The sequence below is a fragment of the Leptonychotes weddellii genome, chromosome 15 (genome assembly GCF_054177405.1).
Source record: "Leptonychotes weddellii isolate Sample4059 chromosome 15, ASM5417740v2, whole genome shotgun sequence".
Classification (NCBI taxonomy): domain Eukaryota; kingdom Metazoa; phylum Chordata; class Mammalia; order Carnivora; family Phocidae; genus Leptonychotes; species Leptonychotes weddellii.
In genome coordinates this window covers 37,975,967-37,996,247 of record NC_138383.1, presented here as the reverse complement: position 1 = coordinate 37,996,247, position 20,281 = coordinate 37,975,967, and the positions used below count along the sequence as shown (strand labels likewise).

At 37.6% G+C, this 20,281-nt stretch overlaps 1 protein-coding gene across 1 annotated transcript in view; it reads right to left on the bottom strand.

Moving 5' to 3' along the window:
* CPD (carboxypeptidase D) overlaps positions 1–20,281 on the bottom strand; it is a 75,709-nt gene that overhangs the window by 33,797 nt on the left and 21,631 nt on the right. The window contains exons 3-7 of the mRNA XM_081805524.1: positions 11,850–11,992; positions 11,140–11,309; positions 9,728–10,077; positions 8,850–9,041; positions 7,183–7,350 (exon numbers count right to left, since the gene is read on the bottom strand). Coding sequence (XP_081661650.1) covers positions 7,183–7,350; positions 8,850–9,041; positions 9,728–10,077; positions 11,140–11,309; positions 11,850–11,992 — 1,023 coding nt within the window. The remainder of the gene's footprint in view (positions 1–7,182; positions 7,351–8,849; positions 9,042–9,727; positions 10,078–11,139; positions 11,310–11,849; positions 11,993–20,281) is intronic.

Genomic DNA, 20,281 nt, shown 5'->3' with positions numbered 1-20,281 from the left:
TAGAGATGATGGACTCTGAAAAACAAACTGAGGGTTCTAGAGGGGAGGCCGGTGGGAGGATGGGTTAGCCTGGTGATGGGTATTGAGGAGGGTACATTCTGCATGGAGCACTGGGCGTTATGCACAAACAATGAATCATGGAACACTACATCTAAAACTAATGATGTAATGTATGGGGATTAACATAACAATAAAAAAATAAAAGTAAAAAAAAAGTAATGATGTAATGTATGGTGATTAACATAACATAATAAAATAAAATTAAAAAATAAAGAAAAACTGGAACCTTCATACATTGCTGGGGATGTAAAATGGGATGGCAACTGTGGAAACCAGTTTGGCAGTTCCTTAAAAAGCTAAACATGCAATTATCATATGGTGGTATTTCCATCAAAAACTAAATATGGCTAAATGAAATAAGTCAGTCACAGAAAGACAAATGACATATTATTTCACTCATATGTGGAAATGAAGAAACAAAACAAATGAACAAAGAAAAAAAGAGACAGACAGAAAACAGACTCTTAACTATAGAGAATAAACTAAGGATTACCAGAGGGGAGGTGGGTGGGGGAAGGGGGAAATAGGTGAAGGGGATTAAGAGTGTATTTATCATGATGAGCGCTGAGTAACATACAGAATTGTTGAATCACTATATTGTACATCTGAAACTAATATAACACTGTATGTTAATTACACTGGAATTAAATTTTTTTAGAAAGCACTAAACATGGAATTACCCAAAAGAACTGAAAGCACAGACTCAGATATTTTATACCATTGTTCACAGCAATATAATTCATAATAGTGAACAAATGGAAACAACCCAAATGTCCCTCAATGGAAAAATGGATAAATAAATTGTGGTATATACATACAACGAAATATTATTTGGCCATAAAAAGGAAAGAAGTATTAATAAATGCTACAATATGAATGAACTTGAAAACATTATGCTAAGCGAAAGAAGACACAAAAGATCACATATTGCCTGATTCCATTTCTATGAAATATCCAAAACAGGCAAGTCCACAGGGACAGAACACAGACTGGTTGCTACCAGGGCTTGAGGGGAGGGGAAAATAGGGAGCAACTGTTTAATGGGTAAGAAATTTCCTTTTGGGGAGATGAAAATGTTTTGGAGCTAAATAGAGATGGTGGTTGCACAACATTGTGAATGTACTAAATGTCACTGAATTGTTCACTTTAACATGATTAATTTTATGTTATATGAATTTCACCTCAATAAAAAAATTAGTATCAAAATTTACAAGGAGAAATTTTACTTTTCTCTATAGTCTTTCAAAATCCTTCTAAATTGTTGACACCAAAGAAATCCTCTTTTAAATTTCTTTGCTAAGATTTCAAAACCCATTTAAAGATTTTATGATGAGAAAACAAAATATGTCTTGGAGAGGGAGAGGTAGATGGCGGTAGAATAGGAGGACCCTAGGCTCACCTCATCCCATGAATACAGCTAGATAACTATCAAATCATCCTAAATACCCCAGAAATTGATCTGAAGACTGGCAGAACAAATTCCACAACTAAACATAGAGAAGAGGCCACTAAACATAGAGAAGAGGCCACATGGAAGAAGGTAGGAAGTGTGGAGACACGGTTTAGGAGAGAAATGGATCATGGCCACTGGGGTGGAAAGAGAACCATGGCTGCAGAGAAGGGCGAGAGACAGAGGGATGCACAGGGGAAAGCAAATCCCCACAGCAACTGGTTTGGAAAGCAAAAAGGCCTGACTTCCATGAGTCCTTGCAACCAGTGAGGCTTAAAGCCTGGAGGTTTAGGGGCTCCTGGGTGGCTCAGTCATTGGGCATCTGCCTTCAGCTCAGGTCATGATCCCAGGGTCCTGGGATCAAGCCCCACATCTGGCTCCCAGCCCGGCAGGAAGCCTGCTTCTCCCTCTCCCACTCCCCCTGCTTGTGTTCTTGCTCTCGCTATCTCTCTGTCAAATAAATAAATGAAATCTTTTTTTTTTAAAGATTTTATTGTTTTATTTGAGAGAAAGAATGAGATAGAGAGAGAGCATGAGAGGGGGTAGGATCAGAGGGAGAAGCAGACTCCCTGCTGAGCAGGGAGCCCGATGCAGGACTTGATCCCGGGATTCCAGGATCATGACCTGAGCCAAAGGCAGTCGCTTAACCAACTGAGCCACCCAGGCGCCCCTAAATAAATAAAATCTTAAAAAAAAAAAAAAGCCTGTAGTTTTAAAGGCCAGCATGCTTGGCTCTGAGAGAGCTTAGAGGACATTGGGGCTGCTCTTGAAGAGAAGGCAGGAGAAACAGCCCATGGACATACAGCATGGAAGCAGCAATCTGAAGACCACCCGGGGCACACAATGGGGAGGTTACTTGCTCATCTCAGACTGTGTCCCAGAGAGGCAGCATTCATGGAGATACTCCTTCAGGAACAAGGAAACTGGCCAGAGCTATCTCCCTCCCCCATCCCTCAGCATAAGGACAGGGCCACCTGTGGGAACAAGTGCAGTGCTGACATGCAATACCTAACTTGTTTACACCAAGCCCTATACACCATACCCCCAACTTCCCACCTCCATACTCTGGAAGAACCACCCTTCCCAGTCTCGCTTGCTTGAGTCCCAACCTGGTGGGCCCCCTCCCCCAGAAGACTGGCCCAACCCCTGCCCACAGTGCATCTCCTGAACTGGGAGTTCTGTAGGGCTTCAGTTCCAGTGGTGGTGGCAACAGATCTCCTTTCACAAGCAAACCAGAGCATATTTAGTTAAAACTCACCATATTCAGGCCAGGGACCAAACACTGCCCATAACAGGCAAAGAGAGCCTCTGCAGGCAACTGGCCTGAAGGATAAAGTAGCCAGGACAAAACAGGAGAGCACACACAGAACACACTGAAGACACTCCTAGAAGCACCAGGCTTTTAGGGGAAGAGGGGACGCTACACAGAGCAGGGTAATACAGGACCTCTTCATAAGGCCATTATCCTCAAGATAGAAGATATAGCTGACTTTCCTAACACAGAGAAACAGGCACAGAAACTTAGATAAAATGAGAAGACAGAGAAATTTGTCCCAAATGAAAGAACAGGACAAGGCCATGGCTGGAGATCTAAGCAAAACAGATATAAATAACATGCCTAATAGAGAATTTAAAGCAATGATCATAAGGATACTCACTGGACTTGAGAAAAGAGTGGAGGACATCAATGGGACCATTAACACAGACATAAAGAATAACAGCAGAGTTAAAGGGGTCAATAAATGAAATGTTTGATGGAATGAACAGACCTAGAAGACAGAGTAATAGAAAGTAGTAAGTCTGAACAAAAGAGAGAAGAAAAGAATTATGCAAAATGAGTCTAGACTTAGGGAACTCAGTGATTCCATCAAACATATTAACATTTATATTATAGGAGTCCCAGAGGAAGAAAAGTGAGAAAGGGGGGCAGAGAATTTATTTGAAGAAATAACAGCTAAAAACTGCCCTAATCTGGGGAAGGAAACAAATATGCAGATCCAGGAGGCACAGAGATCCCCCAACAAAATCAACAAAAGTAGATCCACACCAAGACATATTGTAATTAAAATGGCAAAATATACTGATAAAGAAAAAATACTAAAAGCTGCAAGACAAAAGACAGTTACATACAAAGGAAACCCCATAAAGCTATCAGCAGAAACCTTCTAAGTCAGAGAGGAGTGGCATGATACACTCAAAGTGCTAAATGGGACCAAGAATACTCTATCCGGCAAGGCTATCATCCAGAATGGAAGGAGAGATAAAGAGTTTCCCACACGAACAAAAAAATGAAAGGAGTTCATGACCAGTAAAGCAGCCCTACAAGAAATACGAAAGGGGACTCTTTGAGTAAAAAGGAGAGATAAAAAGTGACAGTATGAAGGCAGTTAACACAAAAGCAGTAAAAATGAATATTCCCGTAAAAAAATCAGTCAAGGAACTAATGAAATAAAAGAATGTAAAATATGACACCATATACCTAAAACATAGGGAGGAGAGGAGTAAAGAATGGGTTCAAATTTAAACAACCATCAACTTAATATAGACTGCTATATGCAGAAGATGTTATATACAAATCTAGGTAACCACAAATCAAAAACCACTAATAAATTTGCAAAGAATAAAGAGAAAGAAATCCGAATATATCACTAAAGAAAACCAGCAAACCATGGAAGAGAGACAAGAAAGGATAAGAGAAAATCTTCAGAAACAACCATAAAACAAGTAATCAAATGGCAATAAATACATACCTATCAATAATTACTTTGAATATAAATGGACTAAACACTCCAATCAAAAGACACAGAGTGACAGAATGGAAAAAAAAACAAGATCCATCTATATGCTGCCTATAAGGGACTCATTTTAGACCTAAAGACAGCTGCAGATTGAAAGTGAGGGAAATGGAGAAACATCTATCATGCAAATGGAAGTCAAAAGAAAGCCAGAGTAGCAATACTTGTACCAGACAAAATAGACTTTAAAACAAACACTGTAACAAGAGACAAAGAAGGACACTATACAGTAATAAAGGGGATGATCCAACAAGAAGATATAACAATTGTAAATATTTATGCACCCAGGGATGCCTGGGTGGTTCAGTCAGTTAAGCATCTGCCTTTGGCTCAGGTCAGGATCCCAGGGTCCTGGGATTGAGTCCCGTGTTGGGCTCCTTGCTCAGCAGGGAGCCTGCTTCTCCCTCTGCCTCTGCTTGCTGCTCCCCCTGCTTGTGCATGCTCTCTCTCTGACAAATAAATAAAATCTTTAAAAAAAATTTATGTACCCAATATGGGGGCACTCAAATACATAAAACAGTTAATAATAAACATAAAGGAAATAATTGATAATAATACAATAATTGGAGACTTTAACACCCCACTTACATCAATGAACAGATCATCTAAACAGAAAATCAACAAGGGAACAATGGCTTTGAATGACACACTGGACCAGATGGATTTAACAGATATATTCATCCTAAAACAGCAGAATATACATTCTTTCCAAGTGCACGTTTACACTCTCCAGAATAGATCACATATTGGGCCACAAAGCAAGCCTCAACAAATTTAAAAAGATCGAAGTCATACCATGCATCTTTTCTGACCACAATGCTATAAAACTAGAAGTTAACCACAAGAAAAAATCTGGAAAGACCACAAATACATGGAGGTTAAACAGCATGTTACTAAACAATGGATAGGTCAATCAGAAAATAAAAGAAGAAATAAAAAAGTGCATGGAAACAAATGAAAATGAAAACACAATGGTTCAAAATCTTTGGGATGCAGCAAAAGTGGTTCTAAAAGGGAAGTTTACAGCAAAATATGTCCTGCAAAGAAACAAGTGCACATGACTAAGATGTATCCCCCACCACGCCAAGGTTTGATACCACATGTGTAAATCTGTAAATTATTTTCATTGGAATGTAACTAGTATTATAAACATCATAAGTGTGTACTGTCATTCTAAAGTGGCAGGTAAAAAGAATAAATAAAAAATAAATAAAATAAAATAAATGGCAGGTTAATCTAAATGCCATCAAATCTCAACTGTGATACTTTATTAGATATTCCAACATATGTTGACGCTAAATTACTTCCCTTACCCCTGGTGCTAATACCTTGTGCTCTTTCTTTTAAAAAACAGCTTTACTGGGATGAACAGCTGACCCCTGAACAACAGGGGCTTGAATTGCATGGATCCACTTACATGCAGATTTTTATCACTACAGTACTAAAATGTATTTCTTAATGATTTTGTAGAAATGTAGAAATGTATTTCTATAAATGATTTTCTTAGTAACATAAAATTTTCTTTTTTCAAGCTTGCTTTATTCTAAGAATACAGTATATAATATATACAACATACAAATATTATGTGTTAATCAACTGTTGAGTTATCGGTAAGGCTTCTGGCCAACAGTGGGCTCTTAGTAGTTAAGTTTGGGGGGAGTCAAAAGTTATACATGGATTTTCAACTGCACAGGGGCTAGCCCCCTTAACCCTCATGTTGCTCAGGGGTCAACTGTAATTCACATAACATACATCCATCTATTTAAAGTATATAATTCAACGTTGTTTAGTACATTCACAGGGTTGTACAACCAGATCTAATTATAGATCATTTCATCATGCCAAAAGAAAACCCTATACCCATTAGTAGTCACTCCCATTTCCTCCCACCACTATTCACCATAGCCTGAGGCAACCACAAATCTATTATCTATCTCTATGCATTTACCTATTCTGAATATTTCATAAAATATAATCATATATGGTTTTTGGTGACTGGCTTCTACCACTTAGCATATTTTCAAGGTTCATTTATGTTGTAAAATGCATCAGGACTTCATTGCTTTTCACGGTCGAATAATAGTCAATTGTATGAGTATGCTACATTTTATTTATCCAATCATGAGTTGATGGATATTTGGGTTTATACTTTTAGGTTATTATGAATAATGCTACTACGAATATTCATGTACAAGTTTACATGTAGACATATCTTTTCAGTTCTCTTTGGTATTTACACTTCACTCTTACTCATATAGCCCTAGTTGGACATTGTGATGATTTTTAATCTTGAACTCCTGCTGAATTATATGAAGGTATATAAATCCAAACACCACAAGAGAATGAGGCTATTGTGCTGCAGTTAAATTCATAGTAAGGAAAAAAAATAAGAGAATGTCTTATAAACCTACATAAAAGAGTATTAAATCTTAGGGAAGAATAGGACTAAAGATTTCCAGTTTGTTAGTGTTTAATTTTTCTGAATGACAAAGAGTATGTTACCAAATTCCCAGTGAGAGGGATAAACATAAAACACATGTGAAGGATAAATATAAAACACTTGAAGAACTAAGTGTGGGGGGTGGGAGAGGAGGGAGAGAGGGACAAGGGGAGAGAGAAATAGGGGGAGGGAGGGAGGGAGGGAGAAGAAAGTGGGGAGGGAGTATAGGGGAGGGGAAGAGTGGGAGAGGAAGGGGGGAAATAGCCAGGAAATTGGCTTAAAAAGCAATGAAAAAGATCTTTATAACTGTCTGCTGTAAAAGCGATAATAGGATACCCATTTTAAGATAGCCTAAGACTATAAACAGATAACATTCCACCAGGATTTTCAAATGCTCTCAACAAGAAATAATTACTGGAATATCAAGTTGCTATTACCTCCATGCAGGTTTGCTGACAGTACAAACGGATAGGACTTCATCCAGCTCATTACAGCAATAGTTTCTGGTTGGGTAGGATCTGTGATCTGAAAGAACTGGTCTGGGAAATTTCGGTTCAGGTCAAAATTGTTGCTGTTGTTTCTGCCAATTACACTTACTGAATCTCCTGTATGATAAAGCATTTAAATTTTAGCCATGTTTCATTTACATTTTAATCCAACACATACTACTTCAGCTATCTTAACTCAAAGGTAAATGTGAACACATCAGGCTTCACTATGATTAATCACATTATGATTAAAACACACATTTTCTGGTATTGTACATTAAAAAAGTATATCTCTTCCAGATCTTTTGAACAGAAAGGTAAAACCATTATCCTTTCATTTCTGCCCTCTGTTCATACTTTGAAGGGAAAAAAATCCAACTGTATAAATTATATTAGAGTATTGGCTCAAAAAAAAGTACTGCTCAATTGTCAATAATCCATACACAATGACATGATCACAATGTTGAGTGGACATGGCTAATCAGAGGAAGGTTCTATTGTATTGATATACACATCACTAAAACATCGTAAAGAAATAGACCAAATGAAAAGAAGAAAATTGTGATATGCTTACATTAAAGTAATCACAAAAAGGTAGTCAGTCAAGAACTTAGTTGGAAGTTTAACCTGATGAAGAAAGGGTTGAATTTAAATTTACTCCTTTTTAATAAGGAGCGGGAATCCTATTATAATCATAGTGATGAGAAAAATTTGCAAGTGAATGAGAAACACCTACTGGAGGGTTCACTAGTAGTAAATAGTTTTATCTCTCAGAAAGGTCTCAAAAGAGGAAGGTGAAGGGATTTGTGAGGCTGACAAAGAATAAGGTCCTTAGCGAAGTAAACTGAATAATAAAAAATGGATTAACCTGGTCATTCATTAGGTGATTCTCTCAGTGTTCAGTCAGTGAGAGTCATGTGGTTGCATATTCATATGGTGGTACCTACTCTACTCACTGGTATGATTGCCTGGAAGGAACCACAGTTTGGGAAAAAACAGATTCTCACATTCCTAGCGTTCCGCATAAAGTGGCCCCTGTAAGCAAGTTGCCCTGGACCCTGCTGACTATATTGCCCCAGGAGAGGTGGGCTGGCCCAGAGGAGGCAGAGAAATGGTACTCAATAACTCAGCAGGTTTATAATATGCATGCATGGGGAGCACAACTGGGAGTCAATTTAGAGTTACCGGCTTCAAAAGAAATTTGGTTTGAGTTTTCACCTATGAGATAGTGTTCCCAATACAATAATTTAACAAAATTACTATGTAACAGTAATTTAAAAAAAATAATTAAATGTATTTTATTAAGTTATTTGTTAATTTATTATTAATCAAATAATTAAGTTCTTTAGAATGGAAAAATTTATTAAAATCTTATATTATTTTTTTAGGAAATAAGAGCCATTACCAAAGTGGAGAACTCCATTAAATATAAACTTGATATCATAACTGTTGAATGAACTAGCCAATCTTATAAGAATACGAAAGCCAGAACAATTATATAAGAACAAAATTATAAATTCCAAGGAAACAACCAGTTCAAATTCTCTTCTACTCCCAAATAATCACGCTATATGATAATCAAAAAGTTTAAGCATTAATAGACAGCTATTCTTTACCTTCCTGGGCCTTTTCATACCCATCAGGATTCATGGATGGCATAAGGTGAATTCTAGTGCTGCGAACTAAATCTGTCACTTCAGGGTCTGTTCCAAAGTTCTTACAAAGGTATTCAATGAGGTTCAATAGCAGTTCTCGTCCAACTACTTCATTTCCATGCATATTTCCAATATACTTAAATTCTGGTTCACCTGTAAACAAAATAATTACATGGAAGAGTTTTTTTCCTTTTTATTTTAGCATGGACTCTATTTTTTCCCCAACATGTAAGACCCTGAACCAAAAATTTAAGAAAAGATATATTTTGGCAAAAGAAGCAGGAAAAAGTATCTTATAAAGCAGCTTCCTTACAATATATATGTCTGAGGAGGCTCAAAGCACACACACACACACACACACACACATACACAGATATGCACATGCCACATAATATGAAAATAAAAATACTATTAGCAGAAGAAAATCTAATCTATGCAGTATATTAAATACTGTGCCTAATATGGATTATTAAATGGATTTCCTTTTTTTCTCGCAAAAGATTGGTTACATTTCTTTTTTTCTTTTAAAGATTTTATTTATTTATTTGACAGAGAGGGAGATAGCGAGAGCAGGAACACAAGCAGGGGGAGTGGGAGAGGGAGAAGCAGGCTTCCCGCCAAGCAGGGAGCCAGATGCAGGGCTGGATCCCAGGGCCCTGGGATCATGACCTGAGCCGAAGGCAGACGCTTAACTGACTGAGCCACCCAGGCACCCCTGGTTACATTTTCTTTGCTTCAGTTATACATACTTAAGGTGACTTTTCTAGATGAAACACAGAAATATGGTACATAGTTCTGAAAGGCACTACTGAAATTCTGTATAAGACCATGCTAATTACCTGGTTCATGGACACCTGGATTATCAGATATCTCCATTACATAAAGTTCTCTTGACTCCACTGATTTTCCTAATGAATAAAGCCGGGTGATGTTAGGATATTCATTGGCAAACCTTCTCAAGAAGATTTCCATATCCGGGAAATGGTGGTGGTGAAAGTCCTTGGGCTGAATTGGCTGGTGGAAGGATTGTGTTCCAGGAAGATTATTAAGCAGAGCAACTGTGCTAACAGTTACTACCACCTCAGTTGTGTCAGGGATTACGGAAGCCACGGTTGGCCGAAGGGAAAAATTCACCTTTGTGGCTGGTCCTTCTTTCACTATTATATTATTAATTGTCAGTGGCATATACCTGAAAAAAATTTTTTTGAAAAAGTAGGTGGCTTGGAGTTAGATTCAAACACACAATGCTTTAACATTATAAAAGCACAATAGCCTTTTCATACTCTTACACTTAGTGGTCTATCAAAACTCAAACTAAATAAAGATAAATGGGTAAATTCAAGACTTTTAGGATATGATCTCAGAGAATACCAGATTAAGTCTTTAAAGAACTATTTCTCTCACCCTCATCTCAGTTCCACACATTAGAATGCTTACCAAAAATTACATGCAAAGGAAAGAGTAATATGAAAGATGGAGGTCATTAACCCACTGTAACCATTGCTACAATATTCAAAGAAGGGATAAACCGTCCAATTCTTTGCTGTGCCTTTTCAAACTTACATTCCAACTACTTTCGTAAATAGGAAAGTTCAAAATTAAATGAAACATTTTCAATTAAATCCTTAGCAAACTGAGCTTCCAGAAAGGAGTCCGGGGAGGTGAGAAACCACTCATTTCATATATTAGAAAGCTGATGTTAAGACAACTTTTTAAAATGTCTTTCCCAGAGCTCCGAGTTTCTTCTACTCTGTACTCAATTAGCTTCGAGGCAATGCTTTACACAGCTGACCATCTTTTTAAGCGTTTGAAACTGTCCTTCCTCACAATTTTACAATTATGCTTCATATCCAGTTATACTGTTAGACTATGTTACAAAAGACTCCACAATACTATTTTTTCACTATAAAAGGGAAAAATCAGAATACAAGGAAAAATAAAAGCCAGATACAGTAAATAACATTTCCTAGACTGTATTTCTTTTTTTTTTTTTTTTTGTTAAAGATTTTATTTATTTATTTGAGAGAGCGAGAATGAGAGAGAGTACATGAGAGGGGGGAGGGTCAGAGGGAGAAGCAGGCTCCTCGCTGAGCAGGGAGCCCGATGCGGGACTCGATCCCGGGACTCCAGGATCATGACCTGAGCCGAAGGCAGTCGCTTAACCAACTGAGCCACCCAGGCGCCCTCCTAGACTGTATTTCTGTCTTAGCTATAAATAGAGGCTTGATATTTTTAGATTCTAAGTTCTTACCCAGTTGAAACAGCTGTAATGTTGTAAGTTCCAGGAACAAGTAATCTGTGGAAATCACCAAATCTGCCTGTTATGATATTATGATTAATACCAGCCACTGAGATGGTTGCGTTCTCTAAACCAGATCCCGTTACTGAATCTTTAACAAATCCTTTAACTCCAATGTGAACCTAAAAAAACATGAATCAAAGTAGACTGCATAACCTCTCTTCACTGATGCTAGAACTGCTAAAAAAAAAAAAAAAGGTTGCTTCTCTATTTTCCTATGCTCCAAGTGAAAATAAAATATAGACAAAAAATACTCTTAAACTTAAGTCATATGTGTCTGACATGTAGACTAGTAATATGCTTTTGAAATTCCCTCTCCTCCAAACCAGACTTCTAATTTTCTCAACAAGTAATAATTTCTCATTAAGTAATAATTTCTGGTACATTCAATCATATATTACCCTGTCTGATATTTAAATTAAACTGATGTCCATGGTTCATATAGTGGTCAAAGGCTCTCTAGCAAATATGATCACATGACATTGTAAGAACCTGACAGTACAAGTTTGGCTGATTATTTCAGTCTATAATGTTCTAAGACAATCAGAGAAAGCCCTCCAGAGGAAGAGAACTGTTAAGGATTGTTATTCCAATGCAACTGAATTTCTCCCTTATATCATCCGCTATTTCTATTCCCCAACCTTCCAGTCAGCTACTTTTACCTTTTCAATCAATGTGATCAAAGACTCACGATTGTTCTCCCATTCTTGTCGAAGCTGCGAAGCAGGTGGGTACTTGCAACAAGATAGCTCTAATGTGATCTCAAAACAGTTGGCCCATACATAATTGTAATCTTGCATACCACCTGTAACATAAAGGAAAAAATAAGTTTACTCTCAGAAAGACCAAAAAAATTAAATGAGCCATCTCTGCATCTATAAATTTTCTTTTCATAACATTGTTTGAAATTGGGGAAGGCTCTTGGATTACAGAGCAGACTAAGAAGGAAGGTTAAAGGAATATACACTGAAAAGGAATATACATAAAGGAAATGTATTTGACTGATAGGATGAACAATTATGAAGAGCACAAACACATCAGTTAATAACAACAGTAATAATGATAACAGCTCTACATTTGGGTGTTTGCCATATGCCAGACCTGTCCTACGAGCTTTGAGAGTATTAACATTTAATCTTTACAGCAAGTGTATAAGGTAGGTATTATTTCACCCATTTTATGTGAGAAGTAGGATACAGAGAGAGAGGTTAAGATTTTTGACAGCATGAGCATGAAAGGTACACATGATCTTAAAGTTGTGAAGGATGTTCATGCCAAAGCATTATTAAGTGCCTACTAGTCTAACTGTATTTCCCTTTTCAAGAAGGTGGCAAGAGAAAAAAGAAAGGCCAAACATAGGGTGGTGCAGTTACACAAATGGGAGAGGGGGAGAAGGTGAGACACAACAAACCCTTTCAAAATGTGTTCAATGGAAGAGGGAAGTAAAAAGGGGAGTAAGCCTCCACAGCCGACTACCTTCACCACTTCTACACCCATATAAGCCCACATACTCATTCTGTAGAAAGCTTATTACCTTATCATTCCTGTCACTTGATTTTTTTAATAGACTTTATTTTTTAAGGCAATTTTAGGTTCATAGCAAAATTGAGAGGGTACATTTACCCCCTGTCCCTAAACAAGCATGGGCTCCCTTGTTATCAACATCTGCACCAAAGTGGTACATTTGTTATAACTGATGAACCTACATTATTGACATGTTCTTACCACCCAAAGTCCACAAATTACATTAGGGTTCACTCTTGGTATTGTATATCCTATGGGTTTTGACAAATGTATAGTGACATGTTTCTACCATTACAGTATCATATAGAGTAGTTTCACTGCCCTAAAAATCCATTGTGCCCCACCTATTAACCCCTCCCCCTCCCTAACCTTTGGCAACCACTAATCTTTTCTTTTTTTTTTTTAATTTTTTAAGATTTTATTTATTTGTGAGAGAGAGATTGAGAGACAGAGAGCATGAGAGGGAGGAGGGTCAGAGGGAGAAGCAGACTCCCTGCTGAGCAGGGAGCCCGATGTGGGACTTGATCCCGGGACTCCAGGACCATGACCTGAGCCGAAGGCAGCCGCTTAACCAACTGAGACACCCAGGCGCCCGGCAACCACTAATCTTTTTACTATTTCCATATGGCTTGGCCTTTTCCAGAATGTCATATAGTTGGAATCTCACAGTATATAGCCTTTTCAGATTGGTTTCTTTCATTTAGTAATAGGCATTTAAAGTTCCTCCATGTCTTTTTATGACTTGATAGTTTTCTTTTTAGTGCTGAATGATATGCCATTGTCTGGATGTACCACAGTTTATTTTACCTGTTTACCTACTGAAGGATGCGTTGGTTGCTTCCAAGTTTTGACAATTATGAATTAAGGCACTATAAACATCTGTATACAGATCTTTGTGTGGACGTAAGTTTTCAACTCCTTTGGGTAAATACCAAGGAGCATAGTTGCTGGATCATATAGTAAGAGTATGTTCGGTTTTTTAAGAAACCACCAAACTGTTTTCCAAAGTGGTTGTAGCATTTTGCCTTCCCCTATCACCAATGAAAGAGAGTTCTTGTTGCTTCATGTCTTTGTCAGCATTTGTTGTCAGTGTTCTGGATTTTGGCCCTTCTGGTAGGCGGGAAGTGGTAACTTGTTGCTTTAATTTGCATTTCCCTGATGACATGCAATGTGGAGCATCTTTTCTTTCTTTTTTGAAAACTTTATTGATTTACTGGAGACAGAGAGAGAGCCCGCACGACTGGGGGGAGGGGCACAGGGAGAAGCAGACTTCCTGCTGAGCAGGGAGCCCGATGCAATGCAGGGCTCCATTCAGGACCCTGGATCACAACCTAAACCGAAGGCAGATGCTTAACTGACTGAGCCATCCAGGCTCCCCATACCTTTTCATGTTTATTTGCCACTTGTATAACTCTTTATTTAAAGATTTTATTTATTAATTTGAGAGAGAGAGAGATCAAGTGGATGGAGGAGCAGAGGGCTAGGGACAAGCAGACTCTGCACTGAGCGCAGAGCCCAACGTGGGGCTCAATCCCATAACCCTGAGGTCATGACCTGAGCCAAAATCAGGAGTCAGATGCTTAACTGACTGAGCCACCCAGGCGCCCCTGCCACCTGTATAACTTCCTTGGTAAGGTGTCTGTTAAGGTCTCTGGCCCACTTTTTAATCAGGTTATTTTTTTTATTGTTGAGTTTTAATTAAGAGTTCTTCATGTATTTTAGATAACAGTCCTTTATCAGATGTGGTTTCTTCCCTTTTTGGGCAGAATAATATTCCACTGTACATGTCTACCACATTTTCTTTATCCAGGTGTCAGTGGACATTTAGGTTGTCTCTTGGCAACTGTAAATAATGCTGCAGTGAACATGGGTGTGCAAATATCTTTTTAAGATCCTGCTTCAATTCTTTTGTATATGTAGTTAGAAGCAGGATTGCTGAATCATATGGTAATTCTATTTCTAATGAGGAAGCTCCATACTGTTTCCTATAGCAGCTGCACTATTTTTATATTCCCACCAACCAGGCAAGGGGTTCCAAATTCTCCACATCCTTACCAACACTTGCTATTTTGTTTTGTTTTGTTTTGTTTTTTGATAATGACCAACCCTAAAGGAGTATAAGGTGATAAGTCATTGAGGTTATGATTTGCTTTTCACTGGTGATTAGTGATATTGAGTATCTTTTCATATACTTGTTGGCCATTTGTATATTTTCTCTGAAGAAATGTCTAGTCAAGTCCTTTGCCCATTTTTAATCAGATTACTTGTGGGTTTTTTGTTTGTTTGTTTTTGAGTTGTAGGAGTTTTTTATATATTCTAAATATTAACCCTTTATCACATATATGGTTCACAAATATTTTCCATAGACTGCTTTTTTACTCTGTTGATTGCTTCCCTTGCTACCCAGGACATTGGAGGGTTTTGAACAAAAGTGTGATATGATCTGAATTGCCTTTAAAAAAAAAAAAAAAGTAGGCTCCACGCCCAACATGGAGCCCAATGCAGGGCTTGAACTCATGACCCTGAGACCAAGACCTGAGCTGATATCAAAAGTTGGACACTTAACCAACTGAGCCACCCAGGTGCCCCACGAATTGCCTTTTTAAAAGATCATTCTCCAACTGCTGGGTGGAGAATGACTGGGGGTGGGGGGTAAAAGTGAAGCAGAGTGAAGAATTAGAAGAAAGTGATGGCTTGGACTAGGTTAGTATTGGACATGAAGCAGGTAGATTTGGATTTAGAAAGGGTTTGTTTATACAGAATCAAGGATGACTTCCAGATTTTTGGCTAGAGAAACTAGGGAGATAGTAGTGCCATTAACTATCTAAAAGGAGAACAAAGGAAGAACCTATGACATGCCTAAGCTCTGTCTTTGGTCCTCTTCTCTTACTTATTCCCTTGATGTCTCATGGTTTAAATATTATCTACAGGCTGACAACTCTCAAATTTCTATCTCTAGCCTAGACCTCTTTCCCAGACTCCAGACTTGTACATCCGATTGTCTATTCAACATCTCTACTTGAATATCACAAACTTAACATATCTTCATCTTCTCTGAACCTGCTCCACCTGCAGTCTCTCCTATCATGGCTGATGGCACTTCCATCCTTACAGCTGCTCAGGCCAAAAGCCTTTGGAGTCACATCCCAATCTAAAGCATCAGAAAATCATGGTAGCTCTAACTTCAAAATCCAGAATCCAAAGATTTCTCCTCACCTCCATGGCCGCTGCCCTCGTACAAGCCACCATCTTTCTCTGCCTGGATTTCTTCAATCACTCTTAACAGTTCTCCCTGTACCTGCCCTTGCCCTTCTATATTCTTTTTTCAACAGAGGTGCCAGATTAATTCTGTTAAAATGTAAGTCAGATGTTACTCTTCTGTATGATGACTCTCTTTTTCACTCAGACTAAAAGCCAAAGTCTTTAGAGTGGCCTAAGGCCCTACGTGATTTGTCTTCTACCATTTCCCTCCCCACTTTAACCTTCTTTCATACTCTCTCCATCACTGGCTCTGCATCTGCCACATGACCTCCCTGCAGTTCACTGGATACACTGGGTACCTCCTGACTTTGGATCTTTGCTCTAGCTACTCCTTTGCCTCGTATGCCCTTCTCCCAGATATCCCTGCTTGACTAATTCCCTCACCTCCAGCTCTTTGCTCCAATTTCAACTTGACTTCCCCACTTAAAGTTGCTACTTGCTTCTCCCCACCATTATCCTCAAGCCCATCCCACCAACACTCACAATTCCACTCACCCTTTTGTACTTTTTCTTTTTTCTACAGTACTTAACAATTTACCTACTAAGTTTATTATTTACTGCCTATTTCTCTCTGCTAGATTATAAGCAACACAGGGGCAGAGATATTTGTTATACCCACTGATGGATAGTCCAAGCACCAGAACAGTATCTGGCACACAGTAGTCCTTCAGTAAATATCTGTTGAAAGAATGAAACTAAGTAGGTAATTAAGATTTCTGTTTTGAATGTATTAAATTTGAGATGCCCACTGAACATCTATATAGAGATGTCAAAGACTTTGTCTTCCCAGAATATATGCATGTTTATAATCACCACAAGCCCAGTAACTTGGTCTTAACATTCTTCTTAGAAGGCAAGGTATCCATCTTTTGGCTTTCTCTTATTGTCCAGCATCTTGGTACTCACTTTGGGTCTGGCATCTATGATCATCTTTGGTTAATTCTCACTTGTATGTACACATGTGGACATACACATACTGTTCATCATATATAATATTTATTAGTCTTTTCCAATTTTTACTACTGTATTAGTCATAGTATAATGGTCATTGTGTTTAAGACATTATACTAAGATTATAGGGATTTATAAATAAGAGACATACCTTCATTCATAGTCTAGAGTCTTGGTGAGGAAGGAAAATACAGAACACATAAAAATAATAATTTCAGAGCAATGCAAGTATGAGCTAATATGTTCTTTTGCATATGTAAAACTTAATAGCTGTGTTAAATTGCAAACATGGCCAACTCATACTTTAATTATGCCAGAAGGCAGTGAAGGAGACTACTTACAACACTATAATCACCAGGCTTGAGTCCTGGCATTCTTTTGTCTGTCCCTTAATTGTCTTACTTCAGTGGCAATTTAAGAAACACTAGCTAAGAGCAACAAGAAGACCAAGTTTACAGTAATATTTTGGAATATTATCTAATCCACTTTTTAGACTTAACTTTAATAGTACTGTAACTAGCCAGTGCCAATCAATGACACATAGAAATATATTCCCAGGGTGGGGGTAGAAAGGAAGAAGTCTTTGAAAATAAGACTTTAAGAGAAGAAATTACATTCAGTGGCCTCTAGTCCCACAGATCACTCACTGTAGCGACTTTTTTTTTTATCATATAACTTTAGAAACAATCTAAAACTGAAAGTCAGATTCATGGAGACAAAACTCTTTTTGTAGGTCCTATAGATTTGAGGAAATATTACAGTGAATAGTGTACCTAACTGTAACACATCTTTGTGGAGTTAATTATAGCTTCACAGCATAGAATCTAGTGGAAATACAAAATCTTCATTAAATCTTGACATATAGTCCCCAAATTTTCCTTTGATAAGACCCTATTTAACAGAAAGCCATGTAAATATTGGAAATAAAAGGATGACTACACTACAGAAAAACAATACAGGGGCGCCTGGGTGGCTCAGTTGTTAGGCGGCTGCCTTTGGCCTGGATCATGATCTCAGGGTCCTGGGATCGAGCCCTGCATCGGGCTCCCTGCTCCGCGGGAAGCCTGCTTCTCCCTCTCCCACTCCCCCTGCTTGTGTTCCCTCTCTAGCTGTGTCTCTCTCTGTCAAATAAATAAATGAAATCTTAAAAAAAAAATACAAAAACTAATTCCTTCCCCATATTTCACCAATAATCAGAAAACGTAACAGAAAAAAAGATCTCAGCAACAAAACCTATAACACATGTAGGATTAAATGTAATAAAATGCCTAATATAAATTAACATTATTAAATTTTACTGAGGGATGTAGATTTCATGCCTCTAGATAGGAGGCTTATAAAAATATTAAATTTCCCTGAAATTAATTTACAAATACTACTCAGAAAAACAGATTTTTATTGGAACTGGACAAAATGATCTAGAATTTGGAAAAACAAATGGGTGAGAATATCCAAGAAAACATTAAAAAATAAGAATGACAATGGGGACTTGCATTGCCACATATTAAAATGTCTTAAAACTGTACTTACTAAAGCAGTTTATCAAAATAAACAGACCAACAGAACAAAGTAGAAAGCACAGAAATAAAAGCATTTGCAATATGATTAAAGACACACTTAAGACCAAGGGGGAATGAATTAGTCAGTAATTGTTAAATGAACAACTGGTTAACTATGTGACAAAAAATACAGGTGAGCTTTACCTCATATCATACCAAATAAACTCTTAAATCCATATGGAATTTGATGTAAAAATGAAACCGTAAGCAAAACTGGAAGCCAACATAAATATTTTTGTACTCTCAGGATGAGGAGAATCTTTCTTTTTCTTTTCTTTCTTTTTTTTTTGAGGAGAACCTTTCTAAGTTTGACAGCAAAGTAGTATGAAAGCATAAAAGGAAAAAAATGATAGATTTAACTAGTAACAACTGTAAAATATTTGTTGATCAAAAAACTACCTTAAAAATTTTAAAAAGAGACTAAGGAAAAAAACATAAAATAAGGGAGTATAGAACACTCCTGGGTAATAATTTAATAATTATGGGTATAAAATCTTTGGCATGACCTTAACAGAGAAATTTCTTTTCCAGGAATTTATTCCAAGATAATAGCTACAAAGATGAGGACTACAGTGTTTAAATTGAAGGAGAATAAAACTGGAAACAACCTGACTATCCAAAAATGGGGGATCAGTTTATAATTATATAAAATGGGCTACTGTGCAACTATATAAGGTATTGTGGACACACATTTATGGGCATGATATTTACCATATAATAACAAAAAAGGTTATAAAACAGCATATAAAGATATATCTTTTTGCATGATACTTTAAACTTTATTCTTCTTTGAAACATACAGAGTTTCTCAGTTCCCTTATACTCAAGTATGAGTTAACTGATTCAAAACAATTCTGACAATCTCTCTAACCAACATGCGGTTTTATTGAGTCACAGTTTATATACTGTAAAAGTCATCCCTTTTAAGTATATAGTATAATGTGTACATTCATATAAGCCCCACCACAATCAAGATACAGAACATTTGTGTCATCCCAGGAAGTTCCTTTCCCCCAGCTCCCAGGCTCTGGGCAACCACTAATCTAATTCCTTTGCCTATATTTTTGCTTTCCCAGAATGTCATATAAATGAAATCATGTAATGTAAAGCCTTTTGTATGAGGCTACTTTCACTCAGCACAATGCTTCTGAGATTCATTCATACTATTGCATATTACATGCTGTCTATAAGAAACTCACTTTATTTTTTTTAAGATTTTATTTAGAGAGAAAGAGAGAGCACAAGTAGGCAGAGCAGCAGGCAGAGGGAGAGGGAGGAGGAGGCTCTCCGTTGAGCAGGGAGCCTAATGAGGGGCTTGATCCCAGGACCCCGGGATCATGACCTGAGCGGAAGGCAGATGCTTAACCGACTGAGCCACCCAGGCACCCCAAGAAACTCCCTTTAAATATAATGGTATAGGCAAGTTAAAAGTAAAAGAAGAGAAAAAGATATACTATGCGAACACAAAACAAAATTGGAGGGGCTATAGTGGTATCAGCTAAAGTAGACTTGAGAACAAGGAAAAGTACCAGGGTTAAAGAGGGATATTACATAATGATAAAAGGCTCAATTGACCAAGAAAACATTACGATTCAAGTCTACCATCAACTAGATCTAAATGACATTTATAGCACATCCCACCAAACAAGAGCAGCATGCACACTCTTTCCAAGTACAAATGGAACACTCATCAAGACAGACAACATGCTGGGTTGTAAAACAAACTTAACAAATGTACAAGAACTGAAATCATATAAGGTATATTCTTTGACATGATGGAATTACATAGAAATCAGTAA